Source organism: Filicampus tigris, chromosome 5, assembly GCF_054856515.1.
Source record: "Filicampus tigris isolate MCC_2025a chromosome 5, RoL_Ftig_1.0, whole genome shotgun sequence".
NCBI classification, from domain to species: domain Eukaryota; kingdom Metazoa; phylum Chordata; class Actinopteri; order Syngnathiformes; family Syngnathidae; genus Filicampus; species Filicampus tigris.
The window spans coordinates 11,180,890-11,204,317 of record NC_141221.1 but is presented as its reverse complement, the minus strand read 5'-3'; the positions used below and the strand labels follow the sequence as shown (position 1 = coordinate 11,204,317).

General features: G+C 41.5%; 1 protein-coding gene across 13 annotated transcripts in view; it reads right to left on the bottom strand.

Annotated features, from left to right (window-relative positions):
• The window catches only part of trpm3 (transient receptor potential cation channel, subfamily M, member 3), a 152,949-nt gene that overhangs the window by 3,635 nt on the left and 125,886 nt on the right, over nt 1-23,428 (bottom strand). For 6 of the 13 annotated variants that reach the window (XM_086030202.1, XM_086030205.1, XM_086030207.1 and 3 more), the window contains 10 exons: nt 22,626-22,918; nt 20,804-21,032; nt 16,811-16,978; nt 14,490-14,630; nt 11,289-11,417; nt 9,464-9,715; nt 6,657-6,831; nt 2,840-2,990; nt 1,058-1,251; nt 390-522 (listed from right to left, as the gene is read on the bottom strand). In XM_086030202.1, the coding sequence (XP_085886328.1) occupies nt 390-522; nt 1,058-1,251; nt 2,840-2,990; nt 6,657-6,831; nt 9,464-9,715; nt 11,289-11,417; nt 14,490-14,630; nt 16,811-16,978; nt 20,804-21,032; nt 22,626-22,918 (1,865 nt within the window). Of the gene's footprint in view, nt 1-389; nt 523-1,057; nt 1,252-2,839; nt 2,991-4,726; nt 4,856-6,656; nt 6,832-9,463; nt 9,716-11,288; nt 11,418-14,489; nt 14,631-16,774; nt 16,979-20,803; nt 21,033-22,625; nt 22,919-23,428 lie in introns of all 13 variants that reach the window. The other 7 variants (XM_086030211.1, XM_086030199.1, XM_086030212.1 and 4 more) reach the window with 3 other exon arrangements.

The window sequence follows — 23,428 nt, the reverse complement described above, 5'->3', positions numbered from 1 at the left end:
AAAAAATAGAAAAAAAAGAGTGCATTTTTGGAAAACAAAACAATTGAAATGATAGAATACTTTACTTAAATATTTAAATAGTGACTTGTTTTTATGGACTAGCTCCTCTCTGTTGGCAGTCATGCAGTTAGTGTAAACAGTACGCGTCAACTCTGAACTACAGAAGCTGCTAAATCTTTTTTTTTTTTTTTAAATCGCCCAGAACTGCTACAAATTAGCTGTGACTAAATCAACAGTGCCTCTGGTGGTTGCAGCAAAGTAGTCAATCAATTCCATACAATGATACATTATTAGATCCTTAGGATCTTCCTTAATAGGAATACAGAAATGCTTGATAACATCCTTACTCTAATGTAATGACAGGAAACTTGTTTATATAGCAGACAAACCTTTCAGAAGTGACTCTGATCCTTTCGTCATTCGATGAGTGGAATCGGTCATCCTTCTCTCTGAAATATTCTTCGATGCACTGCTCCTCAAAGTCGTGGACCTTCTTCAGCTCGTCCTCTGTGATGAAAAGCTCTGCGGATGACAAAAGTTTGAGGCCGTTACAATGGCGGCGGCATATTGATGACCTATTTGACTGTGTAATGTTTGAAGTGGCCTCGAACAATAAAGCTTGTGCTGATTGATCAGAACAAAGTCGGACAGTTAATGTCGTGGGTATCTAAATGGAAGCTCTCAAAGGTTTGCAGTGTGATGTGAGAACTGGATTACTTCCCAGCAAAGCTCAGTGGACGAGGCGACCCTCACTCAGATGACGCATCCTGTCACAATGCATCCCACAAAAATGGCACACATCTAATAGCGAAAACTATATTTTTAACTACCTATCAATTGCAAAGAAAGGTGACTGGACAGAACGTGATCAATTCCACCCATCCAAAAAAAAAAACATAATTGGGGTGACAGTAACTCATCTGAGAGATGCTAGTCTGCTTCCTGACTACTATCGAGGTGCCCATGTGCAACACATCAACCGAATCCTCGCAGTTCATTTAAAACCCATTTTTTCCTGTTTTGGGTTTCAAAACGTCAGTGCTTCATTGTCACTTACTAAGTCCGTAGTCCCTCTCGTCGTCGTCGTGCTTGCGCCAGCGACAGCACAGGTGCTTGAGCACCATGGTGATGTGACTGAAGATGATGAGCGGAGGAGGAAGGACCGGACGCTCGTGGAAGGTCATGATAAGCTGGTAGCGCTGGAACTTCCAAACCTGGTTGGAGATGGACTTCACCTCGAAGAACGTGTTGCTATGATAACACAGTCACATAGGATGATGATGATGATGATGATGATGATTAGATAATATTGGATACATACTACAGTTAAAATATCAGTTGGTTTTAACATGTGGAGCTAGGATATTTTTCTTGGAGGGGCAATGGGGAGGCAAAAATAACTCAGGGGATCCGCACCAATTTTTTTTTTTTTTACAAACCCCCCAAAATCTTCAGAAAACCCTGATAAAAATGTATTATATGTTCCCTACGGGTGACGGGTGGGAAATAAAAAAAAAATCTGAAAATACGCCAAAAGTTAATTATCTGGTCTGACGCAAGGGGTCCAAGCAAATTTCATGGGGAGCCAGTGTCCCTGCGCCCCCAACCCCCGCTCTGCCAGTGCATATCAGGAATGTTAAAAGTGCCCTGAGATAACATACACTGTATGCATTTTATAGATTTTCTGATTGCACTGACTTTCTACATACCTTGAAGGGTTTTTAGTTATATACAGAGTGTCCAAAAAGTCACTGTACAATTCCTTTTTTTTTCTGATTTGCTTCAGGTATAATTCAGACAGATATGACACCTCCGACTTTGCGGTTTTGGTGAGCACCCTTGACAATGAAGCAGCGCTGCAAAAATGCCGCCTGGCAGAAAGGACGTTTTTTATTTCGGTCTCCGGCAGCAGTTAAGCACCAATTTGGGAAGCTTTAAAGCCCTCACGCATGGTGCAATACTCGGATATTCATAGCGAGTTTCTCCAAACACGACATCTTGACCATCCACGCAGCAGAAGGCCAGCTACCACCATCAGTGATGACAACACTGTTCACGCAATTAAGGAAAACACTATCCGGAGGGTCCGCTGATAGTGTAGTGGTACACACGCCTGAGTTGTGTGCAGGCAGCGTGGGATCGATTCCCGCTCAGTGACAGTGTCTATGTGTGCCCTGCGACTGGCTGGCGACCAGTTCGGGGTGTAGTCTGCCTTCGCCCATTGACGGCTGGGATAGGCTCCAGCAACTCCCCGCGACCCTATATAGGATAAGCGGTTTGGAAGATGACATGACATGACTATCCGGAGGCTGCACTGGAAATTAGCATAAAAAAAAAAAGCTCAATTCAGAGGATGCTTCGGAGAGTGATAAAGCTTTGCCCGTACCGACTTCCCATTGTTAAGCATTTCATTTCATTTCATTTCATTGTACTTGAGCAATCAGCAGCTGTCAAACACAACCTTAACACTGCCAAAACCGAGTGGGCAGAAGCGTATCTTATTGGTACCTAGCCCTTTACCAAGGAACAACACGAGGCATTTGGAGAGCAGCTATTACATCCAGCAAGAGGAACAGTACATTCATAATAAAAATACACGTTTATTATGATTTAATAAATCTTAAAAATATGAACACAAACAATCTGTGCATGAACGTGCGTGTGTTTGCATAAGATACATTATGTAACAACATAAGCTATTACTTGAAGCTTTTTGAAAAAACTGAAATTGCAAAACTTGTCATAAATGTAAAAAAAAAAGAAGTGACATTTGGATGCTGTTGTCACAAACAAGATTGCTTTGGGACATGCACACACAAGACCAGGATGGTTTACATACTTGAACACAGCGATGAGGAGATTGACCAGCAGTATGTTGGCCACCAGCAGGTAGCAGGCCATGATGGCCGGGACAATCCAGGCGCCCGTCTTACACGGCGGCAGAGCGACCACCACTCCATCCTCGGTGGTGATGTTCTGCCCACAGGGAGCTGCACAACAAACAAAACAAACATTAATGCACGGGACGCTTAGAGCTAAAGTATCTCTTATGACGTCAGTAGATCAAATGTGCAAAAGGACACTGAAATAAGCCAACTGAGCGAGACGTGATCGTAATGTTAAAAAATGTGATAAGAGCAAGCAGAACAAAAAAAGAAAATGAAAAAAAAGACAAAATGCACTTTTCCCCCCCTCGCAAACAAACAAGAAGCATATGTTTATGTTATGCTTCTCTTAATGAGGGAACAGGGACCAAACAAAAACACGTTGACGATATATTGAAACACATGTTTGAGATATATCGTCACATCTGGGGTAGCTTAGCCATAGCTTCACTCAATGGCAGCTTTGGAATGTATTTAAGATACATTCGGTGTTTTTTCCATCTGTGATGGTTCAGTTGCTGTGGATAACCAGCGGAACATTCAGCCTCGGTTCTTGGTTTGTTTGCCTTTTTCGGATTCAATCTAGTCATGCTCGTCAATTGTTCACACAATGCAGCCCAAAGACAGAGAACTGAAGTAATTGTCTGCTTTCAGAATTTGTACGCTACAAAATCAAGAACTCTGACAACTGAACCACGTGAAAAAACAGTTTACACATGATGGCGGGTGGCTGATCAGGATGCACTGAGTTGCTTATTATGTGTCTCGTTTTTGGGGGGAGTCTGGCTTTTGCTGCGCGGCTCCAGCGAGAAGCTGAGTCAGCAATAAAGGAGGGTGACGTGCGGTTTGTGTGACAGATAGGTTTGACATGGCAAGGGCATTTCTTATAGTCAAGCTTTTTAAAGCGACGGCTTGAAAACTGGTGGCAAGAAACATCAAGGGACTATCGCAATTTTCAACTTTGATAGTTCCCATTGCTGTTGGAATGACAAAAAAAAACAAAAACATGACAGACAGTGAAACACCTTATTTAAAAAGTGTTACTGCCATGTAATAATGGCTATAAGGCAGCCAGTGAGGGGGAGAGTTGCAGACAGGAGGTAGCCTTCGGTCAAACTACAAGGGGATCAAATATTAAAATATAGTTTTTCTAGCATCTGGTATAATACAAAGTGTCCCAAAAACTGACATAATTTTACAGTCTAATAACTCAATAACTTTACTAATTCTAACTCGAATTAGCTTTTTTTAACGAGATGCGTATAAACTAAGTTTAGTATTTTTAGTGTGCACTATCTAACGCTATTTAACACTCTTGTTCTTATTTCTTTGCGCATCAAAAATTCAGGACAAATTATATCAATGTGAAATTGATCAAATCAGTTTGAGTATGTTGCTGATAATTATATACCGGTGTGTGCACATATATATATATATATATATAGGAGAGTATATATATATATATATATATATAGGAGAGTATATATATATATATATATATATATATATATATATATATATATATATACACACACACACATCTATACATATATATTATTTTTTATTACAATTTTCTATGACTTTTCTATGTACTGTAGTACTCAAATATTGGTGTGATTAATGAGGCCACATTTTTGGGGACACCCTCAATTTTATTCAGTAGCTGACCCAAGACATCAAAACAAAAAAGGCAACTTCAACCAAGTGTGTGGTATTGCATGCACACTTGTGGCCTCTAGTGGCAAGAGTGGGCATGGCGTGGAGGTAAAGTGAGGATGATGAAGCAGGGGCAGTGAATTAAAGTCAATGTCATTATTCAATCTATATTGAGTAAGATTTACTGGAATTTTGAGAGCACTGGGCAATGTGGGATGCACCACTACTACGCCAGGTTCCCAGAGTTCGTAAGTAATTTTCGACCAGCCAGAGTTTTTCATTCAGCCTGTGCTGTAACTTCCTACTATGAATATCTGAAACACAGAATGAAAACATTATTTCAGATCTCTTCTCTTTGGGCCACTCCTCCCGTAATAGACAACCAAACACATCCACAAAAGGAACAGCACGCAGATACATTCTCAAACAGACCCAACACAGTCTATACTACAGTGCTGTATTCATGTTTCTCTACAGCACGGATGGGCAACTGGTGGCCTGTGGGGCCCTTGATGAATTTTCCATGAAAATAATGTTTTTTCTTTTTTTTTCTTTTTGAAAAACCCAAAATCCGAAAAAATATTGGGGGGGTCGATGAATAGGCAAATGTGCGATTGCCGAACTGCAGGTTTTAAATTGTAATATCACTGATCCCCACTAGATGGCAGACATGTCTTAGTTGCACTTACACTGGGTCTTATACTGCCCTATAGTACAACGTAAGCAGACTTAATATTTTTGGGGCAAATTTAGAATGATATGCAAGACGTGATGTACTGAGTTGATAAAAATATTAAAATTTTGAGTGAGTTGATTTTTGCAGAAAAAAAAATTGTTCTTGCCCTTAATGTTGGTTACTTGTTTTGCTGTTTTGTGCCATCCTTGAATTGTAATTTGTAGGCAAAAGAGCCCTTTGGGGCAAAAATTACATTGTGTGCTTATCTTGTTGTTTGCTTCAAACCTTTTGCAGTTGGGTTAGGATAGTGGATCTTTTATATGTGATTATAGAAATATATGATCAAAAATTAAATATATTAAGAGCATGTACTCTGAATGGCAATGGGATTTTTGTCACACATCTGGTGAAAAAGTGCATGGTCCTATATGGCTTATAAAGTAGCACTGACGAAAAATTGTGGCCCCGTCTGGCATTTAAGATGCCCATCCCTGCCTTAAAATGACATTAACAATTGAAGCGTAAGAGAAATTAGTACCAAAATGAAATACTGATGTATTAACTTGACAGAAAATGCGCGGTTTGTGTCAGAGAAAACAACATTTGATCATTTTCCTCCATGAACAGCCAAGCAGTTAGGGATGTCACAATATCGGCAATATCGTGATATCGCGATATTAAATTTGCCACAATATCGTCGTTGTCATGTCACGATATTAATAGAGGCAAATCTGTTTAAAAGCCCACGTTGTTTTCCATTTATTCAGTTCCAGCACCCTCTGGTGGTTAGTTTATTAGTGCATTTAAATTTACATGCAACATTTACATGCAACTGCTCATGTTTTTTTTTTATTTGTATTTGTATTTCGTGTTCTACAGAAACCATACACACTCCCACACAACAAAATGAAACAGATTATTGATCACATGAACAAAACTATCTTCTAACCAATAAAAGATCCCATCGTCATACCAGCAAATATTTTTCAACATCTCCGTCGGCCCGCTTCAGCCAAATACAGCATTGTGAACTACATACACCATAATATTTTGAGCTCGCAGCTGAGCTGAGCCAATAAGAGCGCATGACTGGCCAAGCCTATTTCTCTGTGAATGCTGTGATTATGGACAAAAACAGAATATTGTGATGTATTTTTTTTCATGAGCTATTTTTCTTTTCTCTTTTTACAATCTCGTGAGCTTTTATACAGTATCGTGAGATTTTTATATATCGCCAACCTCTCCACAATATTGTGATAATCATCATATCGCGAGGGTCATATCGTGATATTATTGTGTTGTGACGTTTGGATATCATGACATCTCTAATAGCAGTATTTTTATACTTGTAGAATCCTAGTGTCAAATTCTGCTACGACAAAATCCATCTATTACTTGCTTCTCTCCTTAGAGTCAAGAGCTCTTGGTAGTGAACTTACGGTCAATCTGGTCTGCAAACACCTCGCCGTAGATCATCCAGTACGGCATGAAGAAGATGTTCCGTGCCAACATCCAGGAGGGGTCTTCATTGGGGTTGAGGATGGCCTGCCGCGCCACCCCAAAGCTCATGAGCACCACCAACATGATGATCACAAAGTACATCATGTCGATCATCTGACAGAAGGGGCGAAGACGAGGGTTAGCAAAGGACGAAGGTTGCTCGAAAACAGAGCAGGAGAACAAAAAGAAAAGATTTGGACCTAAGAGCTCACAGTGAAGCACACTCCTCTGAAGAGGACAGTTTGACTAACTGCCTTCTTTTGCACTTCATGTTTCTCATTTGACTCGGAGTCTCGGATGATCAATCAAACTACAAATTAATGTGCACAGAAGATAAACCTTCGCTTGATATTCGTTCGGACACTCCATCGCTCCTGAAGTGATGAAGGAAGTTACCACACTTGCTTCAGAACAATTAGGATGTAAAAAAAAACAAAAGTTCAAAGCCTTTAAGCCTGAAAAGTATATTCATTTGTCAGGTTAACAACCAAGATTCCATACAGCACAGCAGGTGACCGGTAAATTTTCCAGAGGTGTAAAGCCTCGCCTCTGGCTCAAAGTCAGCTGTGACGCTAGTCTAGTATGGATAAGAGCTATAGAAAATCAATTGATTAATGGATCCCCTTGGGCCAAAGTAATTCTTTCAGAATCCCGAACTAAACTCACAAAAATAATGTTAAAATAATCATTGTACATTTAGGTGTAATGAATGGCTTGTCACAGAGCTAAGCCCCCTCACAGGTACCAATTTTGTACACTTAACCTTTATGGCTTGGTAATCCTGTGATTGTTTGGCCCTGGAAAGGGTTGGAGTCCAGTACCGTAATTAGCAATACGTGACACGTTAGTGTAAATGATCAGACTGATGGTCGCCATACACAATCTCATCTTTACAACATACGGGGGAACCCTCCAAACCCCAAAGCCCTGAAGCAGTGGTACTCAAATACAAATCTCATAAGGGCACCATTTATCGAGTTTCAGTTTGGGTTTGTTTCCATTTTGACATCAATTAGAATAAATGGAAAATGAGTTAAGCAGCAAAATCCACTGGTTTTGATCCGTCTCAGGGGGCGGCCATTTTGTCACTTTCTGTCAACTGAAAATGACACCACACTTGCTCGGGGCTCAGGTAACTCCAATCGCGGCTCACCTGTTTTCTGAAGTTGAGCCATAATTGGTTGTTATCTAAGCCCTGAGCAACTGTGATGTCATTTTCACTCGACAGCAAGTGACAAAATGGCCGCCCCCTGAGATGGACAAAAACGGATGGATTTTACTGATTAACTCATATGGCACAAATGCAGTATTAATCAGAATGCTGTTTTTTTGACTAGTGCAGCTGCATAGAACACATTACTGAAAGAAAATGTTTAGGTTGACTTCCTCTTTAACTTTAATAATACAATGTTTAACTTTTTACACTGGCATGAAAGTTAATGTTAAGACACACAATGTGTGAGCAATAAGCTTTCCTTTCCAATTTAGGTGTCGTGACTCGTGAGTAATTTTATCTTCGTTTTATCATGCAGTGATCATCTTCCTTGAGAGATAAAGACATTCCAGGACGCTATAGACGTTTTCATTCTCCTGCCACGTGGCTTCAACAAAAGACATTGGCGGCTTTTCAAAGTTAGCACTGTGTTGTTTGCTCTTGTACGTGTTGATCTGATTCGATCCTACACTGTTTTCTGAATTACCTTCCAAGTATTTTTTGTGCGCCTGCCCTTTTCAGAACCTTCACTGGCTCTTTCCCCCAACCCATCTGGCGTGTCGGGTTAATTATGGCTCCAATTAATTCAGAAGCCCGTGTGCATTTGTGCTTGTTTTTCCTCTGAACTGCTTTGATTTTACTTACTTACTTTGATTAAGGCAGCCACAACATCATAGAGTACCTGTACATGCCAATTACCAGACAAAGTTATTCCATCCCCTCTCTAGTTGGTGATTGTGATATCAAAGAGAGCTTGTGTACAGCGCCACATAATCGCCTCTAATCAGCTTTGTCTTGAAAAGTGGTTTGTCTTGAAAAGCCGGCTTAGTTATGGCCTACGGTTTATCACGGATGCCAGTACGTTCCCTCACTACTCGTAACGTTCAGTTGCATTTTCTGCCCTGCGATTGGCTAGGAAACAGTACTGGGTGTACCCCGCCTCTCACTCGAAGTGGGCTGGGATAGGCTCGAGCACACTTGCGACACCAATGAAGATAAGCGGTAGGGAAAAATGGATGGGTGGATAATACTAGTTTTACAGGATGTCAACAGCTAATTCACTAGTCCATGTCTGGAACCAGAAAGCAAGTCTCTGTTACTCAACGTTAAAAGTTAGAAACAGTTATGCCACAGTTGTCGTTGTATGTGAATAAAACACATATCTTAGCTAGCTTAGCTCTAGAAGAGTTGTCGGTGAGTGTGGGGTGAGATGCCGGGAAATTCATTTGCTTCCTGTCCGGCTAGCGACTCCCTGCATGCTGTCTTGTGCCTTATTACATACTCTCTTGTTGCGTTCACCCCGTTTAATACTAATAATACGGCGACTAGGTTTGTCATCTGTACTGTGATTGCCGTGGCAAATTGTGGCCTGGGTGGCCTGAATGAAATGGGGCTACCGTGGTCGCCAGGAGCGTTGTGTAAAAGTGGCTTTAGAGGCTCAATTAGTGTTCAGTACAGCATATAAACGAAACAAAGTTGGTGAGCCTTATATCACGTAACACAAAAGGGGATCACGCTCCAGCTACATCTCACCATCTTGCCAATCATCATCACATAGGGACCCAGGTACTTGTTGACACCAAAGATGTCGAGCAGCCGGATGTACCAGTAGATGATGTTGACGCAATAGATGACCCGTCCATAGCTCATGAGCGGGGGCTCCTGGAGACGCAGAACCATGCCGACAGAAAATATGAGGATGGCCATGAGGTCTGTGATGTTCCAATACTCCTGAAGCCACACCTTGACCTTTTGTAACAACTTCCCTGGCTCTGACATAAGGATCTAGAAGAGGGTTGGAGAGGAATTAGAGCTGGGCAGGGAGACGGGAAGAGGATGCTGAAATATGTAAGAAAAGAAATGCAGGTAAATCCATTGTGGAACTGAACGGGGAGGACACAAGGCAAATACTGTATACACATTTAAGAGATATAATCCTCAGTTTGACACCGCCAAAGCGGTTTGCGTTAGAACATGTGCATTGCTGTGAAGGCACATTGCATCATTCTGAAAGTCACACTTGAAGCTCTGAAGTCCAATGAGGTCATAAGATTCCAAATTCCATCAACAATTTCAGGAAAAATACCTTGCTGAAGACACACAAAGCATATGATGCAGGAAAACAGCAAATCTTGCAAGATCTCTACATGGCATGAATTAAAACGTTACGAAATATTTTCTTGATTTGTGGAACGCTAAAAACATGAAAGGAGTCTTTTATTTTGTGTTTTCGTAAGTTGTTAGTGTACAACTATAATGGCATTGTTTCTTTTTCAGTTGCTGCCATGAATTGGCAGCGTTGCGTTTGCACTTCAATCTTGGTAGACATATTCCCATAACAGCTCGAAACACGATCTTGTTATGTTATGTTATGCAGTGTGTGGACAATAATGGATCCCATTTGACTGATTGAATTTTTAAAACATAATGAAGCAGAACGGCATTATATGTACTTTTCGAAAAAAAGACTATATATATATATATATACATATATATATATACACACATATATATATACACATATATATATAGATATATATATATAAAAACATTTTATATATATATATATATATATATATATATATAAAAACATTTTATATATATATATATATATATATATATATATATATATATATATATATATATATATATATATATATATATATATATATATATATATATATATATATATATATATATATATATATATATGCAGTTTCAAAATTGGAGAGGTCAATCACCAACCCTGACATAGCGTGACTGTGAACCCAGAGGTTCCAATGTATTTCTAATACTTTGGGTACGTTATTCAGCAATACAAGTTGATTCTAGAAACATCTTTTGTATAATGCACTTCAGTTACTTACTATGTGAGTGCAAATTACAACCACTATAACATGCATAATACAGTTGGAACCAAATGGATCGTTGTGACCAGTGAAAGTGATTAAAATGCATTGCACAATGGCCGCCGATAGAGGGCAGTGTGAGCTCACCTATTCAGAGGCAAAAGTGGATGTGACAAAGTGGTGAATGCTTTTTGATACAACGCAAACAGGTCACAACCGAACACGTAGTAGTCTCATTAGTCTACATTGTTCAATTTTCATCCTAATTTTGTTGTTGTTTATTTTGCCACCTGTTTAAATAGCACCCTTACTCCATTGGTCTTCTCTATTTATCATTCTTTGTTTGCTGAAATTGACTTAATGCTCAGCTTCAGCCCTTGGCCACACAACACAACTTTCTTAATGAAACATTGTGCCACAAGTGTCACCAGTTTATTGGCAAAGGTGGTTATTTGAACATACTATAGGCCTAATTATGCATGTGTCGTGTCAACGTGCATGAGGAGTACCTCTCTCATCTTCTCAATGCCGTTGGTGAAGATGTAAGCGATGACGATCCACTCTTGAGGGGAAGGCCATAGGTCCATCTTTACCAGGACAATGTAGTTGAACAACATTAAGTAGCCCACGTAGGCCATCTGTAGTGGAAAGGAAATGCTGAGAATTGATAAAATACAAACAGCTCTTTTGCTAACAAGATGGTAAAACTATATAGCAACCTGAACAGAGAAAATCTTAGGCTATGGCATTTGATAAGGGTTTAGCATATTGCTATGCATAGCGGTGCATTTCTAATGACATTTGATAAAATGCTAACATGTTAACAGTTGTTATGCTAAAATATAGCAAGATTGTAAAGATTGTAAGAATCAAAAGCCCCAAAATAAGTCGAGAAGGATTTTACGAGGTGCTACTAACAAACGTGCCAATACAGAGCAATACCGATTTTACATATTTTCCTGCAGTCAAGTACCATTTCAAACAACAGATACAATGCTAACACACTAACAGCTGGCATGCAAGCAGAAAGTACGATATCAACTTGAGTAATGAATGCTGCAAGGCAAACCCCAAAATATTTTACATCTTGCCCTGTATTCAGGTACTGTTTCTAATGTGAATTGATAAAATGCTAACATACTAACAGACGGTATGCAAAAATTTAGCGCACAACAGCCCGAGTAACAAAAGCACCAAGACACACTGATCTCTGAGTAGACAAAGTGCTAAGGCCAATTTATGAGGACAAATCCTATCATGTCATCAGGCGATATTCCTAATGATATGAGATGCTCACATGCTAGCAGTCGATATACTAAAAAACCTAGCAAGATTGTAGCCTGAGTAGACCGTTGCATCAACCACAAACTGGTTGGCTGCTGTGACACTTGCTCATTTTAATGACTGCTCACTGAATGAATGACACTATCCCTCACAATAGAGATTTGATGTCAAGACACCTCACCGCTACACCTGCACACTTGGCCCGAAAACATCCATTACGCGCCTCATGTGGCTGTGCCTATTAACATCACTCATCGACTGACTGATTTGATTTCTATGGCACTTGTAATATGGACTGCAGCTCATCACCATGCAGACCGGAGGAAATCATATTCAAATCAGAAGTCAGGCCTAGTGCGGAAGGAAAAAGGTAACCACAGAATCTACTTTACAGAAATTATGCTATTATTGAATTGCAGTCAAATTTCACCTCTGCTGTCATGAAACAAAGGTAAACTCAATTGGTAAAAAGATCTGTGTAAAGGGATGGATTCGGTTGTGTGACAAAACTGCTACCACAGTGCTAAAGAGTATAGCCGACAACAATAACGGTAAGCCAAGGCAGACCACACACGTGCATTAATAGAATTCACAAAAGGAAACGGAGGAAAGTAAATAGCCAGAGGCAGCAAATGGGATGAAAGAAGCATAAACAGTGACATCTCATCAAGCAAAGTTAATGCAAGCTAATTTATGTGATATCGGGAAGAATAAAATCCGCACACAAGGCCATTAAGTGCACCCCAAAGCCACACATTAACACTCAAAACTCTTTACATCATGTTGTTTTTGTTTTGTTTTGTAAGTCTGACACACATTTCTGAGGTTCTGTGTTTGAATCTCCAGCTTCATAACACATTCCAAAACCATGCACGTTAGGTTAATCAAAGTCAGCTGGGATGGACTTCAGCTCACTTGTGACTCTAATGAGGACTAGCTGCATAGAAAAATGGATGGGTGGGTGGTTTGTTTACAATATAGTGATCATACTCTGTATTGTGGTCTGTGTTTATTGCTTTTGGTATACATTCTCCAGCCACATTAAGTATATCTGTACTATTAAATAAATGTTTTCAAAATTCTGAATCTGTCAATCAGGTAATAATAATAATAATAATAATAATAATAATAATAATAATAATAATAATAATAACAATAATAACACATTTTGTGTGAGCGCCTTTGAAATCCCTCAAACAACAAAACTAAATTTACAATTTACAAAAAAAAAAAGGGCAGAATATTTAAAGTAAGTTGGTGATACTGTACTGGTATGTTTTAAGTTTGGATTTGAAGGTAATGAGAAAGTCTGATATGTGGAGGTCAAGTGTCAGAGAGTTCCAGAGCTGGGGAGCTGAGTAGCTGAAAGCTCTGCTCCCCACGGTGCTGCTGTGGAGGGCAAGGAGAACAATCAGGTGGATGGAGGAGGAGGACATGAGGGTGTGGACGGGAGTGGTGATGTGGAGCAGGTGATACAAATATGGAGGGGGCGATGTGAATGGCCCTGAAGTTATAAAGGAGTTTGAATTCAATCCTCTGTTTGAACAGGAGCCAGAGAAGCTGAGGGATTTTTGGTAATGATACGTGCAACAGAGTTCTGCACCACTCGAAGCTTATGAAGGGACTTGTGAGGAAGGCCCAAGAAGTGTCACAATACAACAAAGTGTTGAGGATGACACCCAGACTCTTAACCTGAAGGGAAGGGAAGACTAAGAAACGAACTACTGGGATGGAAATGCTGTGAACTTCCGATAATGTAGATATGGTGCCAATTAGGAGAATTTCCATTTGATCCCTGTTCGATTTTATTAAGTTGAATGTGAACCAGGAGTATCTGATAAGCAGCAAGTGAGGGAAGATAGTGGAAGTGAGACATTGGGTTTGGAGGAGAGGTAAAGCTGGGTGCCATCTGCGAAGCAATGAAGGAGAATATCAAATTCATGGAAAATGACACTTTGGGGGAGGTTGTAGATGATAGCGAGCAGGGTCTTCGGGACAGAGCCCTGGGGCACACCTTAAGTGATTAGTGAGGAGGGATGAAAAGAACCTTTGCGGTCTGTAGTGTGGAGGGGACAAAAACCAGACTGGAAATACTTATGTTCAGAAAGAGTAGAGTTTGGCAACATTTTTTTTCAAGAATTTGGGAGATGAAGAGTAAATTGTAAATTTTATGCAGGTCTTGTGCTGGATCTAATTAGAATGTTCAAGTGTACCTAAAGTTGTGGCTCGAACTCCTCACCCGTCTCCCCCATGTCTAACCTGTCCAATCCCAACAAAGCTGGGAAATAAATAACAGAGCAGGAACCAAAAAAAGGTTGGGGGCACTGTGGAGGAAAATGCAACCAGTAATTGAATCTGCTCATAATCAGAAAACCCCACGCAGGAAGCTGAGTCCATTGGCGTTGGTTTCTGGACCACAAACTGACCGTATGGAACCAGAACTTGACGATGGGAGCGTTGTAAAACTCGTAGATCTTGCGTCCCATGGGGATGAGGCGGTGGCGGTTCTGAACCTCCTCAACGTCCTTCTTCCTGGACGTCTCCGTGGCTACCTTCCCCAGCATCGCCTGCGGGGTGGGGGACACGCCAACCCCACAATGAGCAAGGAGGGCGGGAAGGAGAGCAAGGAGGGAGGGATAAAGGGATGAAGAGAGTGGGAGGAAAATGTGATGTGTCAGAGGAAGAGGGAAGACAAGCATGTCAAAGGAAAGCGGGTGAACAAGAGAGAAGAGAATAAACACAAAGAGGATAAATGGTTACTTTCTAGGCAGGCGCACAACTTTGTCATTTATCATCATGTCATACCCCAAAACAAGCAAGCACAGGCAATGTCTTCATTCCAAAATGTGAAATGTGTGTTTGACGTGAGTGTTGAGGTGAGTGAATGCTGGTGACACACAATGACACACAGACAGACACTCATGGATTGTGTCTCAGACAACAGGACGGGCCAGAGGAGACAAGAAGAAGACAGAAAGCGAAGGCGGAAGAGGAAGAAGGTTTCCATCTGGGACACAATTCCTAAATCCATGAGAGAGGGTTCACGCCCCATTCTAATTATGGGTCATGGTCTTCATGTGAAAGCAACACCAGTCCACTGAGAGAGTTTATCCTTGGAATTGATAGTTTTCATTTTTACATTTACATTTTCAACGTTTGTTGTGCTTAATTATTGAGTATGTTTGCTCAATAGGCCATCGTAGGGCCAAAGAAAGTTCAAAGTGTCGGCCGGCCCTTTTTTTAAAAAAGAAAACGAAAAACGCCATTTAATCAAAGAGGGGAAAAAAATGCTTGTTTTCCTGCAATTTGGTTTTGGTTCAATTTTTAGAACGAATGCATCCCGAAAACCAAAGTTCCACTGTATATTTCGGGGAAAAAAAATGAAAATTTGATACAGTTTTATACAGCCGTTCTATTTGGTTATACATTTGATCTGGATATGTTTTGAAGTATCTGGCGGTGCAATTTGTACAGTCAGAAGCCGGGACAAAATTGCAAATGTGTCCTCTAACAACAGGTGTCCTGTACGTCATGGCCACTCTGCCTTTCCCATGTGTAAACGGCACATCTGACATTTTTACTCGTAGGTATTTTTCTGTTACTGTTTTTAACTTTTCACTACAAGACTAGATGATTCCACATTTCCTCCACTGAAATGTCTTTTCTTGAAATGACTTTCTTCTGATTTCTGACAAAAATGGCTTTGTGGGTAGGGCTTGTAATAATCCCTTCTGCCTTGGTGTGCATTTGACAGCCAGAACATGTATTTTCATAGGTAGAGAGTTTATAATTAGTGAGGATAGTACTCTGGATAGGGCACACATGAATTCTTTTAAAGTAGCTGTGCGTGTCTTACAATTCTGTCTTGTTTCTTCTCGGGTCACATGTGCTGTTGTCCGTTTCTTTGTGCCGGCTTGCTGGCTGTGCTTAATGCGGATGGGAAAAAGAGTGGTGCTGAAAGGTGCTCAACTTCAATGCAATCAGTTAAATGGACAATATAAGATCCGGGTTGCGAATTACAAATCAATTTCCACTCTTGATTTGAGTGCACAAACCGGATCCTGATATATCTCCCGAACTGATTAGATTGAACTGGAAAAAGTCCAAGCGCTGCCCAGCATCCAAGTCTATATACGCCGATGGAGCAACTCTATGGCTGTGAGAAGGTGCTCGCTCAGACTCTGGATGATTTCAGATGTGCAGCGGCAAGCACGCAAGGGAACATAAATGCAAATCCCGGGCCCGCCCATGCTCGGCGGCCCACATGCGGAGTGGCCCGCTGCGGCAAGCCATCGCCAGAAGGACAGCGTGAGAGGCAGCTGTCAGCTAGCATTGTACTGTACCTCATCTTGCAGAGAGGCGAGGGAAGGAGGGAGGGAAAGAGCGAGGAGGGGGAAAAAGGGAAGGGAGAACAAGAGGGACCGCGGGGAAAGGCGGAGAGGAGACGATCGATGGAAGGAGAAACATTCACGAGGAAAACCCACAAGAGACGCTACAACTCCACCAGCGATGTCTTGGCTTAGACAACGAGAAACAGGAAGGTTGGCCGTGTTGTGTGCCTTTGGAGATTTGTACTGTGTGCGTGTGCGGGTACAACAAATTCTCACTGCGGGCAGAACGAAACCGCACTTGTTTTGGAAATTACCACGTAATGCGTAAATACTGTATATGCACAGGTTCTGAGATGCAGGGCTGAGGTGGGTTCTCTCACCACGGAGTTGTACTGCGCCTCACAGTAAGATCTTACTGTGAACTCCATGTCCTCCTCCTCCTTCTCCTTGACAGGCTTCTCGGGCTCCTCTTCCTCCTTCTCCTGCAAGTAGGCCTCCTGGTCCTGGGGCATGTACGACATTTCGTCCTTGTTCTTGAACTCCAGGCTCAGGATGGACGGCGGCAGGAGCAGACCCAAGATCACCTGTTGGGTGGGGGGGGGAGTGACAGATGTCATAGAAACGAGCCCTTTCATGAGCAGCGGTGCTCGGAGGTAGATGCGGCTGGAGGTCGACACCGATCGTCAGCGAATGCGACGCGTGCCGGGACTTTAATGGTCGTAAACCGGGCCGAGGCTGTCATTGTGGAAACCATTTACAAAAAGCCCAAACGTGTCACCGAGGAGGAAGCTTTTCTGCGGTCACACAGCCCTGCAGCAGATACAGTACAGCGTGCCGAAAAAGCCTCAAACGCTTGCTTAATGGTAAAAGAAGAAGGATTGAAGTTGCCGGAAGCAGCACTTGTAATCGGTCGCACAGTGAATATTAGGACTTTTTAATGCACAGAAGACTCATTTTAAAAGGGTCATTTGCAATCATTGGAGCAAGCTCACACCCATTCATCTCGGATCTTGATGGTAATATGTTGCCGGCGGCAAGCAACACCCGCTCGTTACATAGACATCATTAGCCCTGCCGCACAGCGAGCAACGCGGCCGAACGCGACGGAAGTTGACCGCCGCAAAAAATGAATCACACCCATCTACCGAGGCCCTGCAATAGAGAGACCCCTGTATCGGATTTTGAGGCTGTGTTAATTTTTGATAAACCATAAAAACATGGCGCGAACGTCAAGGAAGAAGTGGATTGACAACTAAGAGAGAAAACAAGTGACAATAAAGATAACTAGGGCTAGGGTGATTTTAAGAGCCTCACAGTATGATTTCTAAAAAAAAAAATGCACAGAAACGTATTTGTGCAAAATGCATGAAAGTTTTGTATGAACATGGAAAATGTAAAGTGCGTATAAACTTAATATTTTTGTTCTCCTGGAAATAGTGATGAAAAAATGAAAAAAATTCCAACTGGCACAGCTTACAAAATACCTTAATATTGTCTATTTATTTGTGTTTACAGGTCAACCCAAAAGTCTGATTCAAAAGTTGAAGGCGTTTGCTTCACGGCGCTGCTGCTTGTTTGATCGCCATTTTGTTTTTGTTTTTTTGGGGTTTTTTTTGGTCTTGCATGGCCTTCATCCATACAGTATAACATGAATCACATGCAAAGCTCCCCCCACTGGCCAGGAGGAGAATTGATTCAGACAATTTCCTGTATCAACATTGAATTGGGAAGAGGAATACTTCGATGCAATCTATCGCTATTTCTTTCTACACACCCCTAAAGGAGAGAGTCCTACAAATACGCTAACATTTGAGTGGAGTGTAAAAAAAAAAAAAAAAAAAAAAAAGAGCGAGCCAGTTGCCGAAGCACGTTCAGCCATTGAACGAGAAAAATAGTCAGACGCAAATACGAAATATAAAGCGCAAACACTTGCAAGTAACTGCTGTAGACCACAACTCATGCCCAGATGCTCACATCCAAACTAACAACCAGCCAACCCGACTCCTGCTTATAAAGGCACTCATTAGGCCACGCCCCTTAAACTCACAAATAGTACAGTATGTACCGTAATTACACTGAAGAGAAATCACTTTATTCCTTTCCATACTCTTATATTATTGTGTATATGGTGCTGTCCAGCTTTACCAAAAAGGAGCAACTGGTAAGTAAGAAAAAATAATTTGATATTCATGTGTAAATATGTTATAGGAAACCATAACAAATAAGATAATAGTGAGCATAACTTCTATTAATTCTTCTAATGTATTTTCCAGCAGTCTACAATGCTGCCTCTCATAGGTCAAATATTTTAAAATTGGTTAAGGTGTGAAAAAAATGATTTGGTGTTTAATGTGGCATGCGAGACCCTCGATCCGAAGGAAGGCAAGTCATCCTTTTAGTTACAGTGCTACTGCAGGCTCTATGATCGCACACAAAGGGGCTGTGCGTACGTTGACTGCGAGCAGTAGCAAATACACACTCCGGTGTGTCACCGTCGTCATCAGTCAAGAGAATCAAAAGATGTCAAACATTAGTCAGACTTTAACGTGGGGTTGAAATCGATACTGTCAACTCGGTGATAGAGCATTCATAGCCTACGGTGACTCCATCCTGATGAGTTCCTGTGTCGGGACTCGGGAATGGATGCTCACTGTCGTCATCGCGGCGATAGCGTTTCAGACATGTGCGCCCACATTATTTTGACAATATTTGGACGGTGTTATTTGCGAGATGTCATGACACCCCGAGGGCACACCATCTTGTTTGTGTGCTTGCTGTCTTTCCACTCCCGTGAGCCTCAGCAGTACACTCAAAGGTCAAGGAAGACTTGGAGCGCTTCTCGGTGCTCCCCGCACAGAGAGGCTAACCCGCATCAGGGTGCGACCCCCCCGCTGACTGCCCACCTCCCACTGCCTGCACCCCCAGTAAACCAGAAGCCAACTGCTTGTCTAAATGAATCCACTCTCTCCAATCTGCCTTCATCTGCAGGACATCAGAAAGTCAAATTTGTTGAAAAAAAAAAACTACACTTCAAGTGTCTTTTTTTTTTTTTTTACCCATTAGACAGAACCACTAATAGAAAAGGAGCTTGGTTTTATTTTCACCTAAGAGAGGTGAATTTACACAATTATTGAGTAGACAGTGAAAGAGAAAACGTGTTCACGGGCCCAAAGGCAAGAGCCAAAGCTCAATGTTAAAATATGTGGGACACGGTTTGAAGGGTTTCTCGTAATTAAGGTCAACTTTTTTGTTCCCTGTGGCTTCAAAAGTGAATCTGTGGGCTTAAACTAACAAAGTTATGGAAGAAGGTTCATTGCTTATGCCTGATTAGACTCAATTATTCTCTTAAGTGATCGACTTTACTTTTACCACTATTATCTCAAGGGTATTGTCCATAAATTATCTGAAATTCCACACCTACAAGTAAAATGGTTATATTATGTCGTTGTTATATTTCCAAACCCACTGCACATTCTATTTCATTTACTGCAAATAACAACAGCGAGGCACGTTTACACACTTGTTGTACGAACTGGAAAATACTTTTTGCTTTTCCTATGAATCAATGAAATAATATTTAGTTGTACACGCAAGCACATTTTTTGAGAACTGCTTCACATCAGTGTTGGGTGGAGTCGATCAATTTTTGGCAAGTAAAATGGTGGACTACATCCTACAATTCCTCAATTTTTTTTATTAGAATAAAGTCTCGGGATTGGGCCATTCCATGAAAAAAAAAACCTCTTTTTAAACACACTGCTATTATTTGGAACACAACTGTACTGTACTAATATACACAATTTTTATTGTTAGGTAAGATTTGCTGTAGCACCTTTCAAACGACTTTTGGCTCATCATTCTGCAGAATATTTCACACAAATCGTGGGGTCCAGTAAGATATATTTTTGGCATTTTTGCTTTAGGGAAAAATCATGATTAGCAGTGAGGCAAGTGAAGCCTGCAATTTGTGAAATGTTGGTCTGGGTTCTTGCTCTTAGGCCAATTTCGGTAGATTAACCACCATCATGCTAGGCTAAGTTCCAACGCTTTATAGTTGTCCCTACCCTACACCATTCAGACTTTGTTTCTTAAATTTTCTTGAATTTGTTTTGATCGTAGGATTGTGAGCTGCGTTTTAAGATCTTTCAGGCAATTTCACTTTGTCAGACGGGTTCTATTTCAGGGATTTTTATGCCTAACTGGTCTGGCAGTTATCAGGCCTGTGTGTGTGGCTCCTGAAAGGTAATTCAAAAGAATGGAAATTGGTTAAAGGGTTGCTTTATCAAGAGGGTAATTACCTTTTCACATAGAGCCAGATAGGTTTTGATCTGGCTGACCTTGCCTGCCCAACCCCCCTAAACAATCAGGGGGGGGGGGGGGGCAAATAATATATTGTGTTTTTCCCTTACCTTCAGTCCTGAGTTCTTGCGCATGCGCAGACGTCCCATCCACATGTCCGTCAGCAACATCTGACTGCAGGTGTGGGCGATGAAATCGCGATGCTTGGCCGCTACTGCCAGCTGGAGGCAGGTGGCGTTGCTCCAGTTCTTCAGCTCATACGTCAGGAGCTTCATGGCCATCTGCTCATCCTGTTTATAGGACTGGTCCAGGAGTTCCACAGCCAGCTGGCCAAACTCTCTAGGAAATAGTATGCAGGACATAAAGACATGAACAGAGGGAGTGTTGTGCCTTGTCACAACATGTAAGAATTACATGAAACTGGTCCAGGCATCACTGACCATCTGGTCCACATTCTAAATTAGATTTGCATATAAACACCACCATCCACGAGAGGGGCCTTAAAAAAGTAAGCACGCTTACAAATGGCCTGAGTGGACACGCACGACATCATGCTGAGAGACATTTTCATTAGTATGTTACCTTATTTAGAAACATGAGATTGGCAAAATAGAAACAGAAAGTATTTTGCAATGCAATTCGACACTCGTGAAAAGGGAAGCAACGGTGATAATTACACTGTTTAATTATTACGTCTCGATAAAAATTGTGGATATTTTACCCCACCAAATTGCCTTTATTCAGATCGTCTTTTGGATATCAGCAGCCATTCAGTACTTACTATTAATATAACTTTTCAGCTAAACTTAAATTAGGGTGCTTCGGCTTGCAAGCAAAATTGTAACCCAAAAACCGGGCTTCAACAAAAAATAAAAATTAGGGATGGGCAAGTTCCGATATCGTACCAATGCCAGGTATTGGTATCAGGCCTATACTGGCCTTATTTTACTCGTGGAGGTTGACAATACCAGCCACTGATACTTAAAGGCATAAAGAAAAAAAAAAACTGACATCGATTAAGTCCTCCTTGGCAGTTGTTGGCGCTATACTGCGGCAGTTTGATGCATTGCATTTGCATCACAAAGAAAGGTGTGAAAGAGTGAAGACTTGCACTAGTATTGGTCTGAAAAAAAGTGGTATCTCTGGTATCCCGATGGAAAAGTGTACATTAAAGTCAAAACTAAGTAATTGTCAAACAAAAAAAAACAAACAAAACAACTGAAACTAGAGTACACTAAAATAGTTCAAGTCCCTTTAAAGTGAAAATAAATGTCTTCTAAATTTGACTCACCAAGACTAAAGTCAACAATACTGCCAAATTCGAATGCCAAGTAAATAAAACTAGGGCTCAAAATCATGAAACGTGAAGCCGTAACTCTGAACTGTCAAATGCTGGGGGCATGTCCGCTGAATGTTTTGAAACCACGCCCCGCTCAACTGTCAATCAAGTCCCGCTTTATGATCTGGACAAATGGATGCTATTTCAGCTAGCATCTTTTTTGTGTCTACACCTACCTACATGTTTGAGCTCCGCTGGCTGAAATATAGCCCACGGCATCATCGCCGGGCTTTTCTCCATGGGGACAACGAGGCGCTCGAAAGCAGTCATCATCAGACTATCCAAAGGGAGAATGCATTTTTGGGGTGTAGGCATAGCTAGTTAGCTATTTGTATGTTAACCGCTATTGCAAATGAAGGCTATCCTTTGAAGATTACTGCCCTAAATGAACAGTTATTTCTGTAAGCAGAGTGCTGCCCTCTAGGAGATTACTATCGTCTCCCATGCATGTCCTTAAATAATGATGATGCATGTCAGTAGATTTCTCTATGTATGTCACTTCTACCTCCTGGGAGCTCGAGGAATCGGAATCAGGTCATTTTCCTGGGAAGAAGGCATGTCAGCGCGTTTATGGGCGTGCGTCTGTCGCCCACCTGGAGTTGTGGTTCAGCTCCTGCGAGATGTCGTCCACCATGTCGTTCTCGGAAGCCTCGTGCGCCATGGCCTTACACAGTTTGCACGCGACCAAGGCTTTGGCCATAGCCTCTTCGCCGTGCTGCCAAAAGAAGAGCGCCATCTTCTGCCGCTTCATCAGCACGGCCCACACCATCAGCTCGTGGAAGGGGAAAGGGAAGTGGTTGATTTCGGGGTCGTCCAAATCGATGTCCACTTCCTCCTCTCGTTTGCGTGTCGTTTTCTGACGGCCTCTCCGGATTGGCATGTCGTCCTGGTGGGGATCCGTGACATGTGACAGAGGGGGGAGGAAAAGATAGACAGCTATGTAGATTCATCCTGCAGGCAATGATTATGGATGATGCTCATTTCCATAAATCTGAACAGCAGATGCGCCAGCCCTAAACACTTTCAATTCTACATACAGTATGTTAACTCCTACACATGAATGAAAATAACATGGTAATGTTTGTCCATATGAGATATTTTTTTTAAGTTGCTTATCTCCACATGTGTTTAAAAGAGGAGGAACAATCTGCCTTGGGACAACGTTAAGGAATCTCATTTCTCCTGCATTTGTCTGAAAACGGCTCTGGGTACTGTACTCCCTCAAGAGACTGACACTGCTAATTAGCAGAGATGGGCTAAGAGATGGGTCCCGGACGAACGCACATTTTGGGGACGGAGCACGAGAAGTTTTTTTTTTTTTTTTTTTTTTTTAAAAGGACGGACTAAGCAAGGACGAAAGTTAGTTTTCGTCCGTCCCTGAAATCGTCCCTAACCG